Source organism: Nelusetta ayraudi, unplaced genomic scaffold, assembly GCF_046127955.1.
Source record: "Nelusetta ayraudi isolate G7.1 ecotype Tasmania unplaced genomic scaffold, CSIRO-AGI_Nayr_v1 ptg000168l, whole genome shotgun sequence".
In the NCBI taxonomy this organism is placed as follows: domain Eukaryota; kingdom Metazoa; phylum Chordata; class Actinopteri; order Tetraodontiformes; family Monacanthidae; genus Nelusetta; species Nelusetta ayraudi.
Genome location: NW_027466218.1, coordinates 163,602 through 190,365, shown reverse-complemented (window position 1 = coordinate 190,365; position 26,764 = coordinate 163,602). Strand labels below are relative to the sequence as shown.

The following is a 26,764-nucleotide window of genomic DNA, read 5'->3' as shown; positions in this document are numbered from 1 at the left end:
AGTGCCGTTGAGGTCAAAGATCTCTTTTACAAGGGAGACCTGGCCAAGAGGGCAGCAGCACAGTTACATTAAAAACAGTCAACAACACAAAAGGTTGCAGCATTAAAATTTGCTTTACCCCACTGCCCTCTAGTGGTTAGTCTGTGTAATGCAAGCGGTTGTTTTTGGGCGTTCACCTTTGTGCTAGTCCTGTGCTATTTTTAATTCAAAACCTGAATATTGAATTCATCATAAGGTCTTTCTTGATGGCACTTCAGATCCAATGGAGGATTTAGCAGCAGTGGTTGATGTTCAACACTAACAGCATCCCAACCTTTCCTGTATTTATTCTCCATCTGTGAAAAAGATGACTCAGCAGCGGTGGTGCTAGAAATTGGTGATTTGCCGCCCCCTAGTGGCTAAAACGTGTTCTCCTCTCTGCTTTACCGCGCACTACGCTTGCTCTTCATGCTGCTCTCCACTCTGCTTGACTCTGCTCTGCTTCACCCTAAAGCCGCTCGCCGCTCTCCTCCCCTCTTCCCAGCAACAGGAAGAAGCTGCAGCGTAAGGCGGCCGGCCTGGGCACCACGGGAGTGGCAGCCAGGACCAGCAGCTTCTCCAAGTCGGCCCGGCAGAAGTGGCAGACCCTGGAGCGCCGCGTCATGGACATCGTCATGCAGAGGATGACCATATCCAATGTGGAGGCAGACATGGATCGCCTCATCAAGGTGGGCATGGCCGTCTGACCTTTTTTGGGGGAAATTGCTGTTTGAAGTTTTGCATTTTTCTCTACAGTAATAACTTTCACTTTCATTTTCCGACCCGAAAGTTCTTTGGAAATCGAAATAAAATGATGCATTTTTCTCAAATGATTTTTTGTGCTTGCTGAGCCCAGAAAAGAGAGGAGCTGACCGTCCAGCAGGAGTCGCTGTCGCACAAGCGGGAGGTCCTGATGGCTGATGGGGAGGGGCCAGAGGCAGAGGACCGCCTCCTCCTGGAAATCAACGAGGAGATCGAGGTGCTGAACGCCAACATAGATTACATCAATGACAGCCTGTCGGACTGCCAGGCCACCATCGTCCAGATAGAGGAGACCAAGGTAGGAACACACACACACATGCACGCACACACACACCCACACACACACACACACACACTAAATAAAGACCCGTGTGATTTGAACGCAAACTTCCTGCATTTCCCTGCAGGACGAGCTGGACTCTGTTGACACCTCAGTAGTGATCAGCTCCTGTTCTCTGGCTGAAGCACGCCACCTGCTGGACCACTTCCTGAAAGCTTCCATTGATAAAGTAAGTTTGATCACAACACCCCCCCCCCCACGTGAATACTAAAGATTCTATAAACACAATGCTTTCTGGGAGATTTAATTCACTTTAAAGTCTGGTGTTAAAGTGCTGAGATGTCTTAATTCAGTCATTTTATTTTCTTGAAATGTGTCCCCAGTCTTTTAGAGAACTATCTAGAACTGGGAAAAGCCTCTCTCTTACTTCTTTAGCTTGCTCAAGTTTAGAAAATCGGCCCCATGTAGGCCCTTTAATGTGTTCCTGTTAGTTGTTTGACTCTGTGTGTCTGTGTGCACAGAGTCTACACGTAGCGCAGAAGGAGGCTCAGATCCGCCTCCTGGAGGGCCAGCTGAGGCAGACGGACGTGATTGGCTCGTCCCACAATCACATGATCCTCGATGCTCTGCGGGAGAAGGCGGAATACATCCCAGAGCTGCAGGCTCTCATCCACAATGTACAACAAGGTGTGGCACCTGTTTCTGTCAGCAGGGAATGAACTATTTAATGCTGCACGAGAGGCCGGTGATCAAATAATACATCGTATTGAAGTTGTCACCACACCTTTGGTGTGATCTTCCAGAAAATGGCTATACCAGCACAGACGAGGAGCCGTCTGAGTTCAGCCAGGCCTCTGACTGCAGGTGAGGCGACACGCTGCCCCCCCCCCCCCCCAACACTGTTTCCTGTTTTCACCCTGAAATAACATCTGCTGAAACATATCTTCACCCTTGGCTTTTCAGCGTGTCTCACATGAAAGAATCCAACAGCCAGGAGGATTTCAAAATGAAGGTAGGCATCATTTTCAGTTGCAATGGCTCCTCCTCACTCCAGCCACAAGATGGCAGCAAGAGCACAAAAGTGAAATACAGCCCAGCTTTTAAAAAGGGTCTCGTTAAATCTGTTCTTTCACCTTCACAGTGCTTTTTATGGATTTTGAGCTGCTACTTTGAATCTCTGTGCAATATTGTTTTATTGGCCGTATTTCTGTCACCTTCACCCTTTGTCCCAGACATTGTACTTTTTATGACGTGCACTCATTTCATTATTTCCTCCTCCAGTTTGATTTTCTATATCTGTACCCGCCCTCGCTTCTTCTCATGGAACTAACTGCCCCCCCCCCCCCGTATCCCCCTCCCGTCTCCTCCCCAACGCCCCAGATGGAGCCTCGGCTGTCAGCTCAGATGAAGGCCGTGTCGGCCGAGTGCCTGGGTCCCATCCTGGACCCGTCAGCCAGCGCCAAGCAGCAGCACATCACCAAGTCTCTGGCGTCGCTGACAGACATCAAGGAGGACGGCCTGAGCCTGGCCACCGCCAGCCTGGGGCTGAGCCTGGCCCTGCGGGACCCCTACCACAGGGAGCGGGCATCACGCACCATCAGCCTCCCTGTCAGGGGCCACACGTTGTAAGTGAAGCCTCTACAGGACAGACTTGAGTGGGACTGGTTAGAGAGGTGAAGGAGGGGAGCCGCCAGGTGAACTCACCAGGCGGAGCAGTTTAATTGTTTATGCATCAGGTCACTTAACCATTGACACTACAAACCACTTTACTGGACTGGCTTTCTGATTGTTATTTTTAATTAACCCCTTCTTCATTCATTTTAGTTAACCGATCACTATGTGTCTCTGTACTACATAACTACTAGCCTAATATCCACTATCATGAGATAATCATCAAGCTCATTATCCAATGTGGCCATTATCTTCCTTCGTCAATTATTAATTGTTTTTTCCATATAACTCACATTTGATCGCTTGAATCAACAAACTGTCTTCCACTTCTTCAGTAAAATGAAATGTCTGCTGCACACCTGTCATCATCGTCCAGGCCCTAAAGGTGCTTCAGGGAGAGAAAAGTAGAAATGTGTCTCATTTTCTTTTTTTTGCCTCCCCTCCCCCGGGGCAGGAAGCTGGATGTTGCTTTACCCTGCTAGCTGTGCTGGAAGCCTGAGCCGCTTGCAGATTCCCCTCAGTATCCCTCAAAGATATGCTTTGTGTGTGCGTGTGTTTGTGTGCGTCAGTCCCAGGCAGTCCCGTGGCTATGAAACCTCCCCTCTAACCAGAAGGAAATCTTACGACCGCGCCTACAGGTACTCACTCGCACTGACGCTGCGGTCGCACTCTCTGCAGGCCCGTCACGTAATGTCATTTTTGGTCTCATTCCCTCGTCTCCGTCTGTGCATTTTAACCGTCTCATCTCCCATCTCCACCGTTTCACCTCCCCACCCCTGCTCCCCCACCTCCTCCTCCACCCACCCCTGGGATTCCAGACCCACCGATGGCTACACTCCGCCTTCCTCTCCTCCGCTGAGGACCAGGAACGACCGGAACGTCTTCTCCAGGCTCACCAGCAACCAGACCCAAGGTTCAGCTCTGGACAAGTGAGCGTTTACACACACACAAGCACACACAAGTGCACACACAAGCACACACACTGAGCTTTTGTCCCTTTTGTTTTGCACCCTCCTCTCATTTTATCAATTCAGTCACTCGCTGTGGCTGAATGAACCTTCTCCTTCGTTATGTCTCCTGCCTTTATTGGCTCCGGAGGTCTCCGCCCCCCCGTCAATAGGCTAAAGGTCAAGCCTTTGCAGGAGGAAGTGGCCGTTTGATTGACGATATTCCAGGTGTTTATCTCAAATGGATTCCTGGCGCTCGGAGACAAAAGGGGGCTTTGCCATCGACAGCCGCTCGTCTCCGGCAGGAGCCGATTGTTCGCAAAGTCCAGCTGTTCAATAGATCTCGGCGCTGGTCGGAGTCTCGGGTCCGCTGCTGTGAAGCCGCTGGCCGATAGAAGATGCGTAGCTGGCCACCAGCGGTTGCCAGAATGAAACCATTGCTGCAATTTGTAGCGCGATCCGATAAAATACCTGAGCAATAAATCTCATCACGCAGAATTCCATCCTTTTTTTTTTATAAAAGAAAACTCTGTCAGAGAGTTTCATTCAGGTTAATGGGAGCTTTTGTAGCCGTGCTACGGTGCTGAGTCTTCCACACTCTTTTTCTGTTAGAATTTAATGACAGAACAAAACACTTGCTGATCAGTGCACGTTGCGGACCAGGGGCCGTGTTATTCACCGTGTACACAATCAGAACATCCCCATTTTTGAAGAAGAAGAAGGAGAAGATGCCATTATTAATCCCACACTGAAAAGACATTTTTGAGTTCATTCAACCTCCACCGAGTGTTCCCAGAAATGTTTTGTTGCAGTTTTGGATTCATCAGCGAATCCCGTCATTAGAGACTGAATCCTGGAACCTTTCCTTGACAAACGAGGCCCCAGGACGTCCGGTGTTTCAGAAGCCGATTATACAGACACGGTTTCGCCTGCCTGCTCACGGTCAATTCCCGCTTTTCCCAGGAAGACAAATGTCAGCAGGCGACTTGATGCGCCGCTCCGCCGTTCTTCACTTCTGCGTTCTGAATAATCTGCTTCTTCACTTCTATTGATCCGCAGTTGTTAGCCGGGATGTTTTTTTTTTTCTCTTTTGTTTTGACCGTGTGCGCGCGTGTGTATTCACCATCTGGAGCAGTGGTCGGTTGATGAGTCGACCCCCGGCGTCCCTCCATGCAGCTGCCGTCGCCGGGCGTTTTTGGCGACAGGCGTGGAAGCTGTTTTCATGTTTCATTGCAGGAGGAGGAGGAGGAGGCTGCTGCTCTTTGTTTTGTTTTTCAGTTCAACAAAGCGTAATTTTACTCTCAAGGTTTTTGCGATGGGCAGTTTGCTCAGAGTAAGCATGATTTGGTCAAGTGTTGGGTGGGTGGCGTAAATCCTTTTAATTGGATTGAGTTGTGGTCATGAGTTAAACCCTTTAGCTGTTTTGTTCTTTTGTTGTTTTATTTTTCATTCACATAAAAGCTTTTTTATATAGTTTAAATGCTATCCCAAGTCTTTTTTTTAAAGCCTGAGTGGAGTTTAAGTATTGATAAAGCAGCTTCAAAAGCAGTATGTAATGCGAAAGGAAAAGAGATGCTCCACAGAAGATTTTTGAAAGTTTGAGATAGAAAATCCATCATGTATGATGTAAAATATGTATTTTTTTGGTTAAAATTCACAGAGAAGTTATTGTGCCTGCATCTGCATTCTCTTTCTTAGTTTCCAAGAATCTTCATATTTAATTGCCTCGCACTCAATTCAGACATTGATGAAATGAAAAAAAATCGGTGACCCATATTCAACAAAACCCCAAAATATGTCAACTTGATTCAATACTTTGCTCTCGCAATTTAAACCCCTGTTCCATTTTTATAATTACTGCCAGGGATTTGCTTCCCTCTGAACCGGCAGTAAATTTCCAAAGCTTTCAAAAGAACGAGTGCAGAAGAAGAATGGACGCTATTATGCTAACGGCCACGGCGGCGGCAATAAATATCAAAAGAATTGCGGTATTTGCATCACCTTTTAGCACCGCTGTGGCCCCGCAGACGCTGCCACAATCATTTTATTTTTATCATTTCCTCTTCGCCATTTGTACAGCGCAGGCTTCCGCTGTGACAAACCTGAGGCTATAAAATATTTACAGTATAATAACACTTTTATCGTGCTGTTATACCCAATAGCCTTTCCCTCTGAGTTACTTCAGGGCTGCTGTGTCGGTGTGCTCGGGGTCTTTTCCCCTCTACGGCTCTGTGCGGGCTCGCCAGTGAGTTTGACTGACTGTCCATCCCGGGGTTTTTTTTTCCTTCCGTCAACCCTTCCACCTTTCTGTAATCCCTCGTATTTATTTCCCCACACCTGAATCCTGAACTGAGCTGCTAATAGCTTTGTGGTGTGGACACTGGCATCACAGGAGTCGTACATCTTTTGGGTATTTGGGGTCTTGCTGCCATCACTTTACGGCTCTCATGTGGTGTCAGTGTTTCTCACCAGTAATCCTAGTCTGACCTGTTCTTGTCACGGAAAACTCAAAATGTGGCTAACCTTTCACCTTGCTTTTCAACCCGGGGTGTTAGCCACCAAGCTAACTGTTATTACTGTGGGTTCAGCTGTCGCTAACAAGCGCTTCTGAAACATCAGCGGCTTGGAGAAGAGACCTTTCCAAGGAAAGACTGTCCTCCAAACATGCTAGATGTTCTGTTGGGTGCACCTACAGTAAACCTCTGCAGACCCCCAGTCACAGAATCCTGCATGTCCAGCAGCATCTTTCCCTTTTTCTGTTTGTAAATCATTTTTCTAAGCAAACTGCTTCTGGACAAGCTGCTTTGTGTGACTGGCCCGGTTCTTCCTTCCTGTTTGCTCACCTGCCTGATATCTTAAGAAAATGTTTCTCCGGTCGCTCCTTGGAACCTTTAACCCTTGTCCTGTAACCCTCCTGTGAGTGTGCTTAACCCCGTCTCCTCTCCCCACCCTCCCCCTCTCCTGCTGCCCTTCTGCCTCCAGGTCGGATGACAGCGACTCCTCGCTCTCCGAGGTGCTCAGGTAGAGGAACTGTGTCTGCTGTTCTCCATCTTCTCTCGTTTTTTTTTCCCCCCATTTGCCTGTTTGTTAACTCACCTGGTGTCATCTCGTCTGCACTCGGCTCTCTCGGTTCTCCGGCCTCTCTGCCCCCCCCACCCCCTCCCCCAAGCCCTCCTTGTTTTTTTCCCTTCCCTGGCAGCGAGCTCGCTGTGATGTTTTAATCAGATTTGTTGACCTGACTGGCATTTCTTTGTGTCTGTGTGGTGCTTCTGAAATGAACCTCGCTGCTTTTCAAAAGGCTGTGGACAGGACCAGGGTGTCCTCGTTTGAAATATAGAAACAAGGACCACCAAGTTTGAGTTGCAATGAGTTATTAAGGAAAATTACCAGTAGGATGGGTGTGATTGGCTTCCCCCCCACCCCCCAGAGGTATTTCTGAAATTGTTTGGAGAGAATAAACGGGAGTAAATAATCTTGTTTTTATTGCTTATTGCATTGCTAAAGTCCTGTTTGCATAGAGTAGCTTCAAAACTGGAAACAAACTGATTGAATGTCAATCAAACTAATCTGTATATTCCAATGAAACCCACGAAAGTGCCGCAAATTGTCGATTTTAAAATCCACCGGTTTAAAAGTCCCCCCCTCCGGCCGAAGATGTTTACCAATCCCTGCAAAATTTCCCAGAAAGCACCAGAGACTCTGAATGTTTTACCCAGAATCCCCAGAACTGAGTGACCTCAAAATATAAAAAAAAAACCCACCAAGAAAATAATCAACTTTCAGTTTCTGTTAGAACAACATTAAAAAAAAAAAAATTACAATTACATCATAACATGATGATATTAAAAATTATCTTTATTCCTTCGTTTATTTATTTATCTAAGTCACACTCACACACACGCACACACACAGTGTGTCTCGTTCGTTTCATTATTTTTTTGCAGAGAGCACACAGCGGCCTCCCTGCTTGTTTTCATTAGTCTGCCTGCTATCACGTTGTTCAGCCCTGCCACGTCCATTAGCGGCCTTTATATAGTGCAGAACACGGCGCTCCCTCGATATCTTCCACAGGTGCTGATAGAACAGCCAGGCACAGCGCTCAGACCGGTGGAGTGCCGCATTGTGAGCCATCGCATATGCGGCGAGCCCCCTTGTACTCTCCCGGAGACAAACAGAGCGGCTGTGAGATGCTTTCTAAAGAGGGAGCCGTTGAAAGGTTTCCCATCAGGGCTCGTGTCGAGGCCGTGCGGCGCGTGACTCCCAAGACTTCGGCTGGTGTATATTGTTACGTCTAAAAATACGGAAAAAAATCAACATCTTTTCAGGGTAAAATTTGCCCCTGCTTTTGCATCAGAACTGTGAGAGCCACAACAGGGAGCTGAGAAGATCTGCAGGGCGACTCAGCTCTTGGTTTTAATAAAAATGACACGCTCAGTTGTTGCCCTATTATTTTTTTTATGAGTTATCTCAGCCCTGAGTTGGTTTCAAAGCAGCCCACGTGCTGAGACTTCTCTTTGTTCAATTAAAAGAACTCTGCTGTGTGTTAACTCTTTCAGCAGATGACGGTGCTGCAAGCAAGGCTGCGGCACCTTCGATAAACATGACAGAGCCCTGACTGGCGGAGGTGGTGGCGTGTGGAAATCCCAGTAGATCAGCACTTTGTGAGACACTCAGCCGACCAGACCAGCAGCCCGACCATGTTCACCATGTTCAAAGTCACTTCAATGCTCTTTCTTCCCCACTCTGATGTTCGCTTTGAACCTCAGCGAGTCGGCGTCGCCGCGCTAAATGCGTTGAGGCGCTGCCTTGTGATTGGCCGGTTAGATGACATTGTATCTTATAAAATGCTCGGTGAGCGTAGGTTGTCAAAAAAAAAACCCTGCCAGCTGAAGGTACTGATTGCATGTTGCTGTGGTGATGACGGTGGGTAATTTTGATATGCGGGGAACCAGGAAGGCAGAGTGCTCCTTCGCTGTGCAGCTGCTGGTATTACGAGGGTTAAGCCCTGAAAAAACACCTGCATCTGACTCGCCTGCTTGCTGAGCAGGGACGGTAGTGGGGGGGGGGCCTCCAGCTGAGAACCGACGCTGCATGTGGAGACAGGAAACATCTCTGGATGTCGTCTTGTGGTTTATTTTTAAGTTGCCGGCTGCTATTCCCAGTTGTGGCTTCTTTCTTTTTTCTTTCTTTTTTCCTTTTATCATTGTCTGAATCTTATTTTGTGCAACTTTTTCTTGTGTTTTCACAGCATTCGGAATCTGACGTGCATGCAACATTTTTCCTTTATTCACCAGATGACGGTTGATGGCTTTGGAATTTGGGTTGCTGGTGTTTTCTTTTTGTTTTGTTTTTTTTACTCCAATATTTGCAAAAGCAGATGCACACGTGTGGATGGCTGTCGCTCAATGTGTTGTGTGTGCACGTGTGTGTGTGCGTGCGTGTGTTGACTCTCACGGAGATCAGGTGGAGGCAGCAGAAGAGCACGAGGCCACATCTCCCCGCGCACCCATCTGTATTTCCCTCACACTGTAGCCCAGTTTTATGTGTAATCACAGATTCTCTTCAGCTTCACGTCCTCAGGCTGTCGCCCTCTCCATGTTTTACTACCCACATCCCTCACACACACACACACACACACTGTCCAACCACCACTGGTGTTATTAGGAAGCCCTCCAGGGACCAATTTTCCCACATTCCTCCCTCTTCCTCTCACCCTCTGCCTGCTCTGTCTCACTCTGCTGACTGCTCTCCAGGCGCTCCGGGACTCCGGCCTGTCAGCGGGACACAGATTTAGGCCTGTTTGAGGAAGAGGTTCGGCCAGAGAGACACAGGCTTTGGGTGCTTGTGTGCAGTTTTGTGTGTTTGTGTGTCGTGTGTGTGTGTGTGTGTGTGTGTGTGTGGGGCGGGGGCTTAGACAAGGAGAATAAAGTGGGAGCACCCAGTGATTTAATTGGATGGTTCAAACTGCTAAAAGGAAGCAGGGGCTTGGAAAGTGAAGTTCGGGCCGCAGAGACAAAGCCAAAGCGAAATAGACACACGGTAGAAAACACTCACAAAGTGTGTGTACGTGTGTTTCCACTGTGGTCAGAAAAAACCTCACTGCGTGCATGCGCTGTGATCTGCCTGCGCACATGTAGACAGACAGCTGAAGTTACTTGAGAAGCGCCGACCCACTCTTGACTCTGGACGTGTGTGATCTCCAGGGGTGTGATCAATCCCATCGGCGGCGTGAAAGGAGGTCGGACGGCGCCGCTGCAGTGCGTCTCCGTCGCCGAGGGCCACTCCAAGCCGGTGCTGTGCGTGGACGCCACAGACGAGCTGCTGTTCACCGGATCCAAGGGTACGGGGCGGCGCACACAGACGCACACAGACGCACACAGACACACACAGACACAGAACTCACAGAAAGAAGCCTGTCAAGCTGCTGCTGCTGCTGCTGCTGCCGCTGCTGCTGCTGCTGCTGCTGCTGCCGAGGACTCGCTTGACGTCGCATCTGCTGCTGCATGCTCGCCTGGTCTTTGCAGATGCTGATTGATGGCTCGGATGACAGTATAAAAGTCCAAAGAAATCAGCGTTTACGCACCGCGGCAAGAAAAGGGAAAAGAAGTGAAACTCACCTTCAGAAAAATAACATAGAAAAGAAAAAAAAGGCTTGCTTATCTTTTAAACCAAGCGTTAAAAAAAAACCAATTCATTTCAATTCCAGAAATAAAGAGGGTGAAAAAAAAAATGTGTCACCTCACTTTGCTCTCCCACTGCGCCAGCATTTATCCTTGCTCGGCCAAAATAAACACCTGCTTAAAGAAATGAGATTTTTTTTATATCCTGGCTCCAAACGTCTCTTTCCTTTTGTGGCAAACTTGGCTAATGAGGAAGTACTCCCACTGCTGGGCAATTAAGTTGTAGTCGTGGAATGAGTTGTTTCGGTTGACGTAACGGACTAATGTGTTTGCGTGTCCCTCCTCCAGATCGCACCTGTAAGATGTGGAACCTGGTGACGGGCCAGGAGATCATCACGCTGAAGGGTCACCCAAACAACGTGGTGTCCGTCAAATACTCCCCGTCCTCCTGCCTGCTCTTCTCCGTCTCCACCTCCTACATCAAGGTGTGGGACATCCGTGACTCGGCCAAGTGTGTCCGCACGTTGACGTGAGTGTCCAGCCAGTCGAATCTTTACATGGGCAAAAGAATGTCGCTGTATTCCCTTCGCTAGACGTGTTCAGATGTGCACAATCCCTTCAAGCCGACGCCCTTCCTGACTGCCAACGTCTGTGGATGCTCCTCAGCTTCAACCTGCAGGAAAAGTGGCAGAGATCCTGACAGGGGAACCTGCCAGCTCCGTGTTGTCTCCCCGGCGTATTCACGATTTCTTTTCCCCCTCTATCAGCTCCTCTGGACAGGTGGTGTCGGGTGACGCGTGTGCAGGCACCACCACCCGCACCATCACCTTTGCGCAGGGCGAGTGTCAGATCAACCAGATCGCCCTCAACCCGTCCGGGTCGGTGCTGTACGCTGCCGCCGGCAACACCGTCCGCATGTGGGACCTCAACAGGTACGACTGCGACGTTGTCCCTCGCCCGCTCGCTGCACGTCCCTCAGAAAATCCTTAGCCGCCCAATTTTCTCATGCTTCTGAAGACGAGTAATTACCGGATTAGAGCAGGCGGTTTGTGCTGAGAGGCTCCAAAAAAAAAAAAGAAATAAAAAAATAATGATGCAGGAATGGAGAAGATAATGTATTAAAGCGTTTTCTTGCCGTTTCTCAGCAGTTTTTACATTACACTCGAGACAGCCTGTGAAAGTAACACCTCAGAAATCGAATTCCTTGCCAGTAATGAACAGATCTTTTTTCCTCATGCCTTGATGAATGTGTGTGTGTGTGTGTGTGTGTGTGTGTGTGTGTGTGTAGGATGCAAGGAATGGGGAAGCTGACCGGCCACATTGGCTCAGTCATGTGCTTGACAGTGCGACAGTCCCTGCTGGGCAAAGACCAAGTTATAACTGGCTCCAAGGATCACTATGTCAAGGTAGCAGCGCCCCCTGCACAACTACTCAAGTTCAAGTGCAAAGCAGTGCCAGCAGCGGTGACCGCTGTCTCTTTCTCCCAAGGTGTTTGACGTGGCCGAGGGAACTATGGGTAACGTAGGCCCCGCCCACAACTTTGAGCCGCCACACTACGACGGCCTGGAGGGTCTGGCCGTGCAGGGCGACGTGCTGTTCAGCGGCTCGAGGGACAACGGCATCAAAAAGTGGGATTTGGAGCAGTGCGAGCTCACTCAGGTATGTGTCAGAAACAGAAAAATTGGCCGCGTTGAAATTGACATCAAAGCATAAAACATCTAAGGTCACGTCTGACACCGCCCAGAAGGGAAAGTCACCAGCCAACAGGGTTTCTGCTGCCAATTTACAGCAAATAGAAATTGTGGTCCATGAACCACAGTTGTTGAAGGGCTTGCGTTGTCGTTGGGGCGAAGTTGTTCTGACAAAGTGTGTGTTTGGCACTGACTGTATCAGGGCAGGAGTACTTTTGAGGCCAGGCAAGAGGGATGTCTGTGAAGAGATGGCAGCAAAAGTCAGGATGACCCCTGCAAGAGCCGGTACCTGCTGATCAATGCGTCACGGCTCCTGTAAATGTGAATTAATCCCGTAAATGCGTTCCGATCGCAGTTTTGCGCAATGACCCTTTATTCGAAACGGCTTGCCTGTTGTTTTTTTCTTTCCAAATCTGACGTGTTTCCAAGACGTGTATTTTCCACACACCATTTCAAAAATTGGTGTAAACATGCCGCCTACGTGCAAAATATCAGACAGTGGAAGCCATCATGGAAATGTGTTTACTAGGAGGGCTCAACCTCACCAGCTCGGACGGTTTTTAGTCGTAAACATGCAGATTTTTTCAGTTTTAATCATGAAATCTGGCACGGGACATGAAGACAGGAGGCATGTGCTTTGTTTAGCCTTCAGACCTGGAAAGATCGATGAGCATTTGATTTTTTTTTACCAGGTCTCCCAACCCATATTTGTGCAATCTACTGCATGTATGAGCACACAAAAAAAAACAGTGTAGTATGAGATGGTATTAATCATAATCATAATAATAATATTAATAATAATCACAATGATAAGGCAGTGATATGCAGTCTGAGAGACGACCGCACAATTCGCACTCTTCCACAATGACGCCTGCCTGTAAAACCAGAGTCGGAATGATTTATTATTCATGGGAATGTAGATTTCACACATCAAAGTTTAAAGCCTCTCCTGTGCTCGAGTGCTGCCGCCCTTGGCTCTGCGTGCGCTGCTAACACAGTATTAAAACGGCTCGGGGAGCTACTTGTGGGAGAATCATCGTTGCTGCTCCGACTCCAATATGGAAGAGAGAGATTTTGATCAAGGGAACGTGCCTGAGAGGCGACAGCCGTGTTGGCAGCTCCACCAGGCTGTATTTAGCTTCTGCTTGGCACCCGCTGATGTCCGCCACTTTAACTGCAGCGTTTCTGCTAACCTGAACTCGCATTTAAAGTCTGACATCGCTGGAGCAGTGAATTACTTTAGTACACTTTCAATAACTACTATTTTAAATGTGCACAAGAGCAGTGTGCTGTCCTCATAAGTCCGTCATGGTTCAGAAATGTAGCGTCACAAGCAAGATTTCCCCTTACCCAACCAACTGTGTAGCATGTAACGGAACAAGCATGCTAGCTAATGTTAGCGCCTTCCAACGGGGGTTTATGTGCCACACATTATCTTCCGTTTTGCACTTTGCTGTTGTGACAAGAGGTAAAAGAGTCGGTTCTGGAAATCTGTTGTCACTAGTGCATAATTGGGGGCACCTCCCACGCTGATATTGACGCTGCACACAAGCGCACTGCTTTAATGCATGCAAACAAAAGTATGATTGTTGTTTAGTAGTTTTCTTCCTTCATTTTTAAACAGTATTGTCTTGCCCTCCTACGCTCTGCTCTGCCATGGCGTGCTTTATTCCCAGGCCCTTACAGAAAATAAAAAAACTAGCTTGAGTTTAAGCTTCGGCTTCATCCTTGTTAAAGGCGCGCTGCTGACACACACACGCACACACTCACACACGGACGCATGGTATTGTGCTGGTTTCGCGCCGAGCCTCATTCCTCTCCCAGCTGAGCGCTCGTGCTCTGGATACTCGCTCCCTTCATGTCTCTGCCTCGCTCCGTGGAGACACTCTGTGAGAAGAGAGTCGTGGCGTTTAATGTTGGCGGGAAAAAGCATTGTGTCAACATCAGAGTGCTGCGCCGCGTCTCGCGTGCACCGCAGCAGCCACAGGTACGACGAGCACAGTCGACGAGGGTGATTTTTTTTTTTTTTTTTTTTCCTTTTTCTCCACGCGGGCGCGTCGCCCCCCCGAGCGTCATCCTCCTCCGGATGTAAATAATGCATTGGAATGCAGCGCGTGGGCGGACGGGTCCAAGTCACTCGCACTCACGCCCGCCTGCGTTCGCACGCATATTAAGTAGCGAGTTCTCCGGCTGTTCACACCACCAGCTCCATTTGGCTCACAGCCCCCCGCCTGTGGATGTATTATAAGTTCTGGATACCGGACTGGCAATATGGTGGCGTGGCGATTATTATCTAGTGGCCACTCCAGATACTGCAGCCAAACGCCCCTTATAGCTCTGGAAGCATTTTGTCCCTTAGACTGCAATACAGAAACAAACTGTCTCTGACCTGAAACGTGGTTGATGGAAGTCATTGACTTTTAAGGTTTCAGACCAAAAAGGCAAAAATCTTCCAACATCTGCAGACCTTTTTCAAGCAAACGTTTGTAACATTTTTTTGTTTCATGTTTCAGATCCAAAACAAATCGCCAGAAACGTTTACGTGCTGTGGCTCAGCTCGTTGTGATTGGCTGATGCCTCCTGATGCCTCCTGATGCGTCATAGGAGTTGCAGAGGCATGGTGTGAAGTGTGCAGGCTCTATGGGCCGCATAATGTGAAAAACAAAAACTTTTTCACTCTATGTGCTGGCCGAGCAACTGCATTGAAATAATTGGGCCTCCATATTGAATCTCGGGTGCTTGGCGCTGACAGGCGGCCGTCTCGTGAACAGTGGGCGACCCAAAGAGGTTTGTGTCATGGACTCCTGCTGTGTCCTGCCGCAGACAAACTTAACCTCATTTGTCGAGCAGCCACCCCGGCCCATTTCACAGCTCGACTCACCCCGAATGTTCCCCCCCCCCCACCCCCAACCCCCCACACCCCCATTATGTAATAGGATGAAATTGGGGCTGTGGGTATAATAGAATATATGGCAGAGACCGCCGGGTGGCTGCCGTAAGCTCTTCTGCTACGGCCCCGCTGTTGAAACGCATACGCTCCAGAGTGCGATGAGAGGCAACGTGAAGCAATTTATTTTGTAATTGCTCCACGCCGCTGTTATGAGATCGCCTCTTGATGTTATCATTATAATTCAGCATACCTTCCCGGAACAATTTTAGCTTTATGGGGTTCGGGAGCTTTGGCTGCGCCGCAGACTCGCCAGGCTTCAGTTTTAAGCCTTTTCTTTCCGTGCATGTTGGTCTTGTTGAGTATCAGCCCCCTTCTCGTTGGAGCAAAAGCAGAAAGCTACTGCTGCCAACACCAGACTGACCTGACCCCTTTTGTGACATCATAAAGGGCTGATTTCCAGAGCTGTGTTTGAGCACTCGCTCTCTGAAATTGGAGAAAGCAAAAGGAGTAATAAAAAAAAAGAATTAGACCTTTCTAATGAATTCACCGGCTGGCTGGAGACACATGCTGTTGCAAAAATATTCATGAAATAGATTTTGTGCGACAAGGGACCTTTTATGAGTTTGCAACGACAACAACAACAACAACAACAACAACAACAACAACGACGACAAAACACACCCACACTTGCTGTCCTCTGCTCCTGTCTGTGTATTGTAAGGCAGCCCTGTGTTGATTTGTCGCACCGCTTTGTGGGTTTTAGTCTCAGAATGAGAGACAGTTGTTGGAAAATGTGTGGTCTGTACTTTTATGCTCTGGAGATTCACCAGAACCTTTGAATCATCGGAATTTAAAAAAAAATAAGAGAACATTGTTTACCGGAAAATAATGACTGTGGTTCACAGCAAAAAAAAAAAAAAAAAAAGACCAGGTGAGTGGTTTTATTCTCAGCATGCTAATTTTTCTTTGTCAAAAAATACTTACAACAATGCCTTTTTCCAAACAATTGACGGAAACAAATCATTGCGAGAAACTCTGAGGAGGTTTATTTTCAGTCCCAGTTTGCAGCAGTGAAAACACCTGACAACAGAAGTGAGTGAATGCATGCGGAATAAATCCAGGCCTCAATTATGCAAAATTAATACGCTGACATTTGGTTTGAGATAAACGGGATGAAAAAAAAAAAAGAATAGCGGGAGCTTCATGTGTGACAACAAAGCCAAGCGAATCAGTGAAATTAAAATTTCATCTTCCGATTGTTTCGCAGCTGTTAGGTTTTTTTTTTTCTTCCTCGTTTTTTTTCAGCGCAAATGAGCTTCTCAACGGTGTCAGGCCTGTCGGGGCTTTTCCCCAGCTCGTGCTCGGCGGCGCAGCTCTTTCTGCATATTCCACCGTAACCATATTCATATGCATTATGGGTTGACATGGAAATCCATGTAGAGCGAGGACTGCGAGCCGGCCATTCTCAAACCCCCCCTCGTTTAAGAAATTCTCTGAGGCAAAGCTGTGTAAAAATGATCAATTATTTAAATGCCCCAGAGGGGATCGAGCCAGATTTGCGCTCGGGTGCTCCGCCGCACATCCAAAAGGTCACACGCTCGCGGCTCGGACTTCACTTATATGAATGCAGAGCAGCTGCCACCTTCAGTCCTCACAGCAGAAATGTGCTGGCGTTTAAAAAAAGAAAAGCACAATATAAGCGCAAGGATGGAGATCCAGTTTCTTTCAGTACTCATGCACTCGGTCGGGATGTCTTTAGTCGTAAACACGTGTCACCCCCCCCCCCCCCCACCCCCTGCGTGTCCCGACTCTGCAGCAAATCCCCAACGCCCACAAGGACTGGGTGTGCGCGCTGGCCTACGTCCCGGGACGGCCCATGCTGCTGAGCGCCTGCCGCGGCGGCATGCTGAAGGTGTGGAACGTGGACAACTTCACCCCCATCGGAGAGGTCAGAGGTCACGACAGCCCCATCAACGCCATCTGCACCAACTCCAGGCAGATCTTCACTGCGTCCAGGTAAAGGAGGAGCCAGCGCAGTGGGCCTACGGCGGGGGATGAAGCTTGTTCTCTTGTCTCTGTTGTGTTGAATTGTGTCGGCTCTCGGCGGGGCAGCTCCTTGTGTTTGGAGGCAGAGAACCTGCACGGACATGTTTCATTTCATTTTCAACCTAAAAGGAGAGAGAGAATATACCTGCCTTCCTAAATACCTTTTCCCTGAAACGGTGAAATTGCTGATGATTGACCTCACTTGCTGATGTAAAAGGGTCAATACCCCTTCCTGTTTTTTCTTTTTGAGCTCTCAGCCGCGTCACCGTGCGCTTGGAGCGTTTTAGCCGCTGTCTTCTCCTCCTCCTCCTCCTCCTCCTCGGCTCGCACCTCACCCGCTCCTCTCCGTCTCCTCCTCTGCTCTCCTCAAACGCCAGTGCGTCCTGTGTCACGTGACCTCTGGCTGTTCTCTGCGGTCGGGTCACTGACTATCCTCCTCCTCTTCTTTCTCCTGTGCTTCCCTCCATTCCGCCCTGGTGGATCCTCCCTCCCTCCCCATCCCCCAGTGACTGCAGGGTGAAGCTGTGGAGCTATGTGCCTGGTCTGACCCCGTGTCTCCCTCGACGGGTGCTGGCCATCAAAGGCCGAGCCACCAGCCTTCCGTGATTGCTTCCTCTCCGCTCACCAACCCTCTTCCTCCTCCTCTGGTACTCCATTAACTTGATTCCAACCTTCTTCTTCTTCTTCTTCTTTTTTCCCCGTCACCCGTTGTGCTTTTTTCTTTTGTGCTTCCTTTCTTTTTTCTCTTTTTTTTCATTTCCTGGTCTTGCCGGCTCTTTTCCAATTACTCAGCCACTTTCTTTTTTGGTAGCGCTCGTTCTGTCATTGTTTTTTTTTTTTTGCAGGTGTCCAGCCTAGTGCTGCTGTTAAGATCAAGAACTCTTTAGGCACTGCTGCTTCCTACCTGTTAGCTTAGCATAAAGGCATGCATGGATGCGTACAGGAGAGTAAAGTTAAGATCAGAATTGGATTTTTTAGGATTCACTTGTTGCAAACACACGACTCCATCTGCACTTTTCTAGGCACTTGAAGAGGTTTTCATTCTGTAATGGTGTGTGTGTGTGTGTGTGTGTGTGTGTGTGTGTGTGTGTGTGTGTGTGTGTGTGTGTGTGTGTGTGTGTGTGTGTGTGTGTGTGTGTGTGTGTGTGTGTGCAAAGCTCACTTTGAAGTTCGCGTCTGTGTGTCTGATGTACAATGGGTTGTTTTGAAAAGGGGAGGCGGCCTGATTGATCTCCTCATGTTCTCTCTCTCTCTCTTTGTTGTCTCTCTCTGGGCCCCGCCCCCTTCACCTGCCCTCACCCCCCCCCCCCTCCCCCCGCCACCTTGCTCGTTTCCAACCTTTTCTAGCGACAAGACGGTGAAGATCTGGCTGTCAAAGGTGTGGAGGAAGAGGTGACGACTGAAGTGAAGCTCCCCCTCGCCGGCCCGACTGATGTGCGACCCGCTTCCCTAAAGACGGCTTCATAAAACACAAGTCTCCAAAGCGATTGAGGCACTTTCCCCCCCCTTCTTTGTCAAAAACCTTGTGTTGGGTCTGTTTAGAAGTGCCATACAAGTGTGAAACTACATGGACCAAAAAAAAATAAAAGAAAAAGATTTGCCTCAGTGGAGACACTCGAGGCTGAACATTTCTTCGCCCTAAATGTCAAACAACCACACCTTCTACTGTATATGGAAAACAAACTTTATGTCTGTTAGTTTAACACCCGGGACTCAACGAGCGACTGGAAGCTGAGTTCTCCTTCGACACATTGAAGAGCCAAAGTTGATCATCTAGTTGATTGTCTATCACTCGACTCCTGCCCAGGTGGACACGACTGGTAAATCTTCCAAAAAACAAACAAAAAAACCCCAACCATAAAACATTCTCGTGTAAATGCCGGGAACGTGAAGTTTCCCCTCCAGCCGCTGTTTTGTTCCCCTTTTTACTGACTGACACTGATTTATTATTTTTCCCTACCTCAGTTCTTCCTGAACTTTGATGCGAGGTGGGAGGAAAGTTTTTTTTTCGTTCCCCCCCCTTTTTATTTTATTTTTTACGGCTCTCTGTGCACAAATATGTGGTGCTGGACATAATGGCAGCGTTGTTATTGAACGCAAGGATCTCAGCATCTCTGCAGATGCGTCCACGGGAGGCGCCGGACCATCACCTTGCTGCTGCTGCTCCTGCTGACCTTGCAAAGTAAGCGCCAAAAAAAGAGAAAAGGCCCACGTCCAGTTTGTGCACCGCCGCTGCAGCACCTGCGGGATCCTGGCTGGATTGTTGCGTCGTTCCCCTTTGCAAAGAGCCGGCGGCCAACGCAAAACATGGGAAATGCATCGCAGCGGCAGGCGGCGCTCCTGGAGGGCCCCCAGGGGGCTCCACGGGGGCCAAGATGCCTGATTGTTATCATCTCACCAAAAAAAAGTGTGCCCTCCCTCCCCAGTGTCTTCAAGTCAAGCGACTGCGTCCGTGCGACCAGCCTCGCCGCGTCCTCCCCCCTCCACCCATCAAACTTTACTCCCCCCTCCACCCACACCACCCTGTCTAAAGCCAATTTAATTAAAGGTCTCGCAGCTCCACCGGCTGCTTTTCAGGCAAGATTACTTTGGGTGAAAGTAGGTCATAACTGAGATGGGATTTCTTATTAAAGTCCCAATTTTCTTCTTCCTCCCACTTTTTTGCTGCTACATTTTTAAGGAAAAAAAAAAAAACGGGGAGAGAAGAAGCCTCCAGTACCAGTGCACTGATTTATAAATCTATTTATGTGTTGTTGTTGTTTTTTTTGGAGAGAGAGAGAGAGAGAGAGAGAGAGAGAGTGTGGGCATCACTCACACTTATGCACAAATATTAGACGCAGACAAACGGGATTTCAGTGGTTGTCATCCGTCTTGCCTGACAGGTCCTGGCATCCCACGCTGTTGATTTTAGTGGAACAGATTGAGAGCCGCAGCGCTTGCACACACACAAGTGCGCACACTCACTCACTCACTCCAGATAGCGGCAGTAATAATGCTCGTCTTAAATATTATTCAGCCTTTAATTTGGAAAAACCAAACAAGTAGCCTGTTTTTTTCCCACTAGCCTTGGTTTATTTTACAGCTTTAAAATGAAGGAAAAAAAAGAGAAGCATTTCCTCTGCTAAAACACAGAGCCTGGTCTTTTGTGCACTTTCATGTCAAAAAAAAAAAAAGAAGCAGACCCAGAACCATGTAGTTTTAAAGCCGTCGGTGCTAGAACCGGTTGATTGTCCTCTGAGAGGAATGTATGTCTTGCCAACACGAGTTCCAAGCTGCTCACTCTCGAAAAGCAACAAAAGCAATCACATGGGGCTTAACTTTGGAGGCGGGTGTGGGGTCGGAGTGTGTGGATAATGGTTTGTTTAAGCTTTTGTTGGTTTAAATATTTTCACTGCTTAGAAACTCAGGTAAAATTTGAGAATAATAAGTCATACCTTAGTCATTACTTGACCATTTTTTACGTAGCTCCTTGAAGTCGACCAAATGCCTTGTGGGACGGAGTTCTATGTTTCCTTTTGTACATGTCTCATTTCCATCTTTATTTTTTTGTGTTATTCCCTTTAATGACTGTGTGAAATGTACACATCTTATCAAAACGAAAGAAGAATCTCAAACTGGCCAAAGCTGGGTGTCTTGCAACTTGCGCACTGATTTTTCACCTTTACTGCTTCTTTAAAACATGGTGTTTGTGGAACTGCCGTCATCGGTACGAAATGCGCTCTCTGGAGGGAAATTAGCCTCCACGGCACAAGTGGGTTAAACACACTGACCTTTTTGGCCCACTTCGCCGAGCCCCCCCCCTTCCTCACTGTACGCAGTACATTTATCTGCGCTAATTGGCCAGAGGGACTCGGCCCCAGGGCGTCTTCCATGCGATAACAACGCCACCAAGTGGAAAAGACTGAGCGGCCTGTATTCTTTTCCTTTTCTTTAACTTTCTTCAGACTTCCAAGCTTTCTGCCTAGTAGTTGATTGTAGCTGTAGGTGCTCTTGTAGGTGCTGCACTTGTAGATTCACCGAAGAATGCATGACGATAGCGGTGCTAGTCGGTTCGTTGAAGATCCCCACAACAACAGGGCTCCCCAGTGTTTCCTTGTGTCGTCAGTCTGGAGATTTGGCTTTTCAAACAAAAGCCTCTTGTTGTAACCTTGAAGCGTCGGCGCGTTAACGTTGAGCAGCTTTACAAAAGACACGTTTGCCTGCAGGATTTGTCGCTGCCAAATAGGAGCTCGCGTGGCCTCAGGTCAGCCGCCACCGACAACCCAGTTCCGCAAAATTCCTGCGCTGCATCACCACTGATGATGTGTAAATAGTCCCTTTTTTAATATTAGAAATGTGGGGTAACGGCTCCTTCTCCTCAGCTGACCTTAAACTACAATCTGCAGGTTAGACTTTTACTTGCACTTTGGATAATGAAGCCCGCTGGGAATACTCTGCGAGCTGTGTTCTAGATGTGTATTTAGCCTAGTTTTAGACAAAGAGGGTTTGAAAAAAAAATGAGGCAGTCTGCTTCCAAAAAGAGGCTCAACTACTTAAATTAAAGCAAGAAAAATATACAGCTGTCTGATGGTAGGTGTAGAAACCAGTGTTTGTGCAATACAGTATGAAACTAGCGATATAGAGCAAGACCTGTTCAGCAGGACGCTTGCAGATTTAGCTCAAACTTCACTGACTCGTCTGCTCACCATTAACAGGTCATAGGTCATAGTCCACCCAAAACTGGTGTTTCTCACCTCTCTCGTCAATGGAAGCTCATTCTAGACTTTCACAGAGGAAAATAAAGAAACCCCCCAAAAATAGCAAAGACGTGACATGTCTTCATCCTATTTGTATGTTGTCATCCATGTGTTTGGGAGACTTGACGGTCGGATTTGTTTTTCACTGGCTAATCCTCGTGAGCTTGGCAAGTTCCCGTTGCACGAAACCAGCTTGAAAGAATCCATCAACCGCGCAGATGAACAATGTATAAACTTTTGATCATCATTTGAAATAATCAGCTCAAGAAAAATCCCAAGTCAAAAAATGGATGTTTTGAGGCTAAACGCACCAGTAGGAATCTCGCTGGCGGCGTCTGATCGTTTCTCGAGACGGCGCACCAGATGGTGGCAATGTTTTGTTGGCAAACATGGAAATATTAAGAAAAAAAAATGGATTCCATGTCCTCGCAGCTCAGTATAGTGGCATCTGGTTGAAAGTGGAAAGCTGTTCGCTGAAAGCTAAAGCCGTACCGACACAGCTGATGAGAGAGAGAGAGAGAGAGAGAGAGAGAGAGAGAGAGAGAGAGAGAGAGAGAGAGAGAGAGAGAGAGAGAGAGAGAGAGAGAGAGAGAGAGAGAGAGAGAGAGAGAGAGAGAGAGAGAGAGAGAGAGAGAGAGAGAGAGAGAGAGAGAGAGAGAGAGAGAGAGAGAGAGCATCAAGCTGAAAGCCACACGTTCACTTTCACTCGTGCGCTGCGTAACTTATGCGCTTTCACAATGAAACCAATCGATGGGAAGCGGGCGAAACAAAGCGTCCTCCCGTCGGCACCGCGGAATAACAAAAGCAGGGCCGGCGGGAGACGCGGCAGATTGATTACCAGTGAATTCAGATTTAGCTGTGGCGCGCGACGCTCCCTTAATTGATTAAAGAAACCCTGTTTAGATTGTAAAGTCTTCCTCCTCCCTCTCCCTCCCTCCCTCCCTCTGCCACGCACGCACGCTCACGGCTGCAGATGAATTCCTTCTCCACCTCTGCGCTTTTCGTCGAGTAAAAAGCCTTTTTAAAAGCTGTTCGGGAAACTCTGCCTCCAGCAGGTGGCTAAAACAAGGGAGACTTTCAGCGGCCTGGGTTTTTTTCCGCAGACAATCAAAACCTGTCGGCGTTCAGCGGCTGCTGTAGCGTTTGTAGGCCCCGCCCCTTAACACGCCGCGGCCAATGGGACGGCCCGTCTTTCCGCTTTATTAGCCTCGTGCCTCAGCCAACAGGCCTTAACAGCTCGAATGAAGTAACGAATGTCTGCCCCCGCCGAGGACGCCGCTCGTCGTCGTTGCCGTGCGTTGTGTTTCCAGTCACATTGACTCACAAACACAGTTGCGGTGCTTTTCCAAGATCGCCGCCGCGCACCGACAGCTTTCTCGTCCTCCCACGCAGCTGCTCGCGTCGCATCGTATCGTCTTTTTTTTCCCCCTCCAGGTGTGTGTTGTCACCTCGCAAAAGACCACGTGACAGTCAGCTACGTACCATGGGGACATTTAAATGAAGAAGCAAAAGAAGAAGAAGAAGAAAAAAAACAGGGTCAAAGGTCAGGCGTGCCTTCCATTGCACAGACTAGTCCCTCTTCTTTGACGAGTGTAAATGTGTGTATATACTTTTCTTTTTCTTTTTCTTCTTCTTTTTTTTTTTTTTTAGAAAAAAACAAAACAAAAACGACAATGTGCATGTGACCAAGCCATGTAAAATTTCTTATTGTAAATACTGTAAATAATTATTTAATGAAGCAACTTTCCCTCAAAGAAATAAACGAGGTGAAAACATTGCCGTCTTGTTGCTGCTGATCTTTTTCATGTTCTGTAATTTGTCTTTTTTGTGCTTAATGAACCTTTATTTTGGCCTTTTAACACTCCGAGAATAATTGAGATTTTCCAACATACATTTTCTTTTTCTTTTTTCCCCTCCGTTCCGCACAAGCGGCTGAGGAGAAAAAAAAACCCCAACCCAGATCCAGTTCAGCAGAGGGTCGAGCAGTTTATTGATCACTTGGGACGTGGAGTCCAACAGGTTTTAGGGGATTATAAATGCAGACATCGGGGTGGGAAGGCCACTTTTTCATCCAGATGCATTACTCTCCACTCCAGGGCTGCAGAGGCACACTGGAAAAGTCGTACATCTTCATTTCCTTTGCAAACCCCCGATCATTAACTCGTGTTAGGCTGCGCTCGTCCCGGCAGCGACAAGAGATGGCGGAACTGTGATGTACGACTGCCATTAACGTCTCGCAGGAGGGGAGACGTGCGAGGTGGGAAGAAAAAAAAAACCTCTGGCTTTTGGAAATGCCATTCGGAAACAAAACTTTCACAAGCCCCATTACGTCCTGGCTCTATGTTATCCATCAGCTCGCTCAGTGTATAAATACAGTACAAGCACATATAATGACTGTTTCTGTCTCATTCCACTGCAACCCTCCACTGAGTCACTCGCTGGTCCATCAATTTGTTTTTTTATTTTTATTTTTTATGCACCAGTCATCGTGTGAGTGTAAAATCAAGCTGAACTTCCTGCGCAGGGAGAGATTTCTCATATTTATCACTCCAACAGGTTAAAACTGAGAGCATCAGGAGATCAATATGTCAGTGGGCGGGGTCTGACGCTTTCTACCAACACAGGCTCACACTTCATGAGGCGACGATGCAGCCATTGTGATTGGCTGATTAGATATTCATTCGAACCAGCCTTCTGCTGGGCTCAGTCTCTAGTACAAAAAAAAAAAAAAAAAAAAAAAGGCCTGCGTACATCCAATTTCAGGTTGAGCAGTGAGATGTGGAGAAAAGAAATTAATTAGTCTGAAAACAAAGCGTTTGCTGTCTGTCAGATCCTCTCTGTGAGTGTCTGCACCACAACTGAACAAAGCCTTCAGAAGATCAGTTAAACAGCCCGAGCTAATCCCATGTTACACACACTTTTGTCTATGAGTTCCATTTTGCACAGCTCTCTCTCTCTTTCTCTCTCTTTCTCTGTCTTTCTCTGTCTTTCACACACACACACACACACACACACACACAGACAAATGCAGCATTGCTACACTGAGCCTCATCACAGGGACACATCATTCATGTAAAGGACGGATAATTAAAACACACACACACACACACACACACACACACACACACACACACACTGCTGTTTTGTTTTTTCCCCGACCTCACATTGCTTTCATCGTATTTTGGTTCCTGGGCAGCAGTGGGTAGTTTGATTCCTGGATGTTGAGGACTCTTTCATTCATGTGAAGATCAGTCGCTTTCCTGTGTTGTTTTCAGGCATTAATGACTCCTTAATGACTGTTGCGGCTCTGCACATGGGTGAGAGATGTTGCAGCAGCACTTTACCTGAGCTTAGACTCAAGACTGGAGAGAAATCATTTCATTTCATTTAATTTCATACTAGCGCAGAAACAGTCGATCCAGATCTTTGATCAGATCAGGTTTGAATTTTAAAGGAGCAGCTGCACATTATTATTTTTTTCATTTATTGTCTCCCCAGCTTATTTCCGCCAGAGGACTGACACCGAGAACACACACACGCACACACACACGTTTGTCCACCGAGTAGGTGTGTGTGCACGTGCTGCTAAAGCCGATTAGCTTATCGCCAAGAGTCTGTCGTCCGCAGGAGTCAAAGTCTGCATGGCAGCCCCTCCGGTAAACACATTAGGACTCTTCCTGAGTCCTCGTCTTCGCTGTGAAGTTGCCAGTGAGCACAAACAGGCTCCAGGAAGTGACGGCCAAGTTCAGCCAAGAAAACATCCCCCCCCTTGTTTTGTTCGTCATGCTTTAAACATAGCGGGATCGACTTATGGATAGGCGGAATATACTAAATTTGTTTCCACAAATCCTCAAATTTCACTGAATTTCACTTCTTCTGAGATCATTTGCATTGCAGAAAAACACAGAGATTAATGACAAAACAACTTTACAAAGATGCATCTTCAGTACATAATCTTTGGGCTGTTGTACATTAATATAAAGAGAAATCTGCCAGTTTTTACTAAACCTCGTAACTGCTTTGTGAAATCTTTCACTTCTGGCGCTGAGGGTCCTGGGTGAGTGACTGATTGTTGCTTCCGACCGCTGGAGGAGAAACCCCGCAGAGCTTCAGTGTGACGCCTCATCTCTTCCACACACACAATAGTCGGCAGTCAATTATTCCGACTTCTTCTTCTTCTTCTTCTTTGAGTCCTTTTCCTTGTCGGGCTGCTGCGTTGCCTTCTTCCAAGGCAGGAAGTAGAAGGAGACCAAAGCTGTGAGAGTGTACGTGGCCATGCCGGTGTATCCTCCGATCACCAGGCACAGCGGCTGAGCCAGCACGAACAGGCAGAAGACGTTGAGCGACGCCCGGTCGTCCAGCTCCACCAGGTCGTCCCGCGAGGCTTTGGACACTCCGAAAAAGTAGAGCAGGGCCACGGCCGGGTAGACGGCCAGTTCCGCCATGATGCGGCACACCAGGGAGCCTCCACGCACTCGCTAGATGCCCTCTGAAGCCTCCCGGCGCACGTGTTGGAGCATGGATTCAAAGAAAGAGAAGGCTCCCCAGACGGAGCAGAGGGAGATTATTTTAAGACGTCCGCAGTCAGCGTGACTCACAGTGAGGAGCAGGTGTGTGAGGTGTGAAGGTTGATCAGACAAGAAAGAAACGCATGCGGTTGGACTTTCGAGCCGTTATCACAGCCGCCCTGTCAAACATTATCCAGCTCGTAATAGGTGGAGTGTTGTGAGACAAAAAGTTTTTCTTAAAGCAACTATAAGATGATAAAGAGGAACGAGAGGAAAGGAAATGTAAAGGCACAATCGGATGGAATAGCTTTCAAACAAGAAACAACAAAATGTTGTCTGCTCAGACCTGAGCTCAGCTAAAGAAGGACGAACAAGTGAATCAGCGTACTGCACTTAAACGGCTGTGTGTTTTAATCATAACAAAATAACAGTAATTGCAATGTACACCCTTCAACAAATGGCCAAGTATCGAACTTGAGTTGAGCTGAGCTGAGTTGTGTGTCTGTACTGCAGGTTCTGCCGTGCAGTCGAGCCCCAGCTCTGCGTGCGAGCTGTGAGGAGGGAACATCTGGCCGGCTGCTGCCGCTATCACCGT

General features: G+C 47.9%; 1 protein-coding gene across 9 annotated transcripts in view; it reads left to right on the top strand.

The window, feature by feature from the left end:
• The window catches only part of kif21b (kinesin family member 21B), a 51,368-nt gene extending 32,981 nt beyond the window's left edge, over positions 1 to 18,387 (top strand). For 2 of the 9 annotated variants that reach the window (XM_076014161.1, XM_076014160.1), the window contains exons 18-35: positions 524 to 707; positions 875 to 1,078; positions 1,188 to 1,289; positions 1,582 to 1,747; positions 1,864 to 1,924; positions 2,024 to 2,072; positions 2,441 to 2,685; positions 3,301 to 3,369; positions 3,550 to 3,660; positions 6,661 to 6,699; positions 9,882 to 10,018; positions 10,647 to 10,827; positions 11,066 to 11,230; positions 11,587 to 11,704; positions 11,787 to 11,957; positions 16,696 to 16,895; positions 17,432 to 17,572; positions 18,273 to 18,387. In XM_076014161.1, the coding sequence (XP_075870276.1) occupies positions 524 to 707; positions 875 to 1,078; positions 1,188 to 1,289; positions 1,582 to 1,747; positions 1,864 to 1,924; positions 2,024 to 2,072; positions 2,441 to 2,685; positions 3,301 to 3,369; positions 3,550 to 3,660; positions 6,661 to 6,699; positions 9,882 to 10,018; positions 10,647 to 10,827; positions 11,066 to 11,230; positions 11,587 to 11,704; positions 11,787 to 11,957; positions 16,696 to 16,895; positions 17,432 to 17,531 (2,302 nt within the window). In that variant the 3' untranslated portion in view covers positions 17,532 to 17,572; positions 18,273 to 18,387. Of the gene's footprint in view, positions 1 to 493; positions 708 to 874; positions 1,079 to 1,187; positions 1,290 to 1,581; positions 1,748 to 1,863; positions 1,925 to 2,023; positions 2,073 to 2,440; positions 2,686 to 3,300; positions 3,370 to 3,549; positions 3,661 to 6,660; positions 6,700 to 9,881; positions 10,019 to 10,646; positions 10,828 to 11,065; positions 11,231 to 11,586; positions 11,705 to 11,786; positions 11,958 to 16,695; positions 16,896 to 17,431; positions 17,573 to 18,272 lie in introns of all 9 variants that reach the window. The other 7 variants (XM_076014159.1, XM_076014158.1, XM_076014167.1 and 4 more) reach the window with 5 other exon arrangements.
• The last annotated feature ends 8,377 nt before the right edge of the window (positions 18,388 to 26,764 follow it).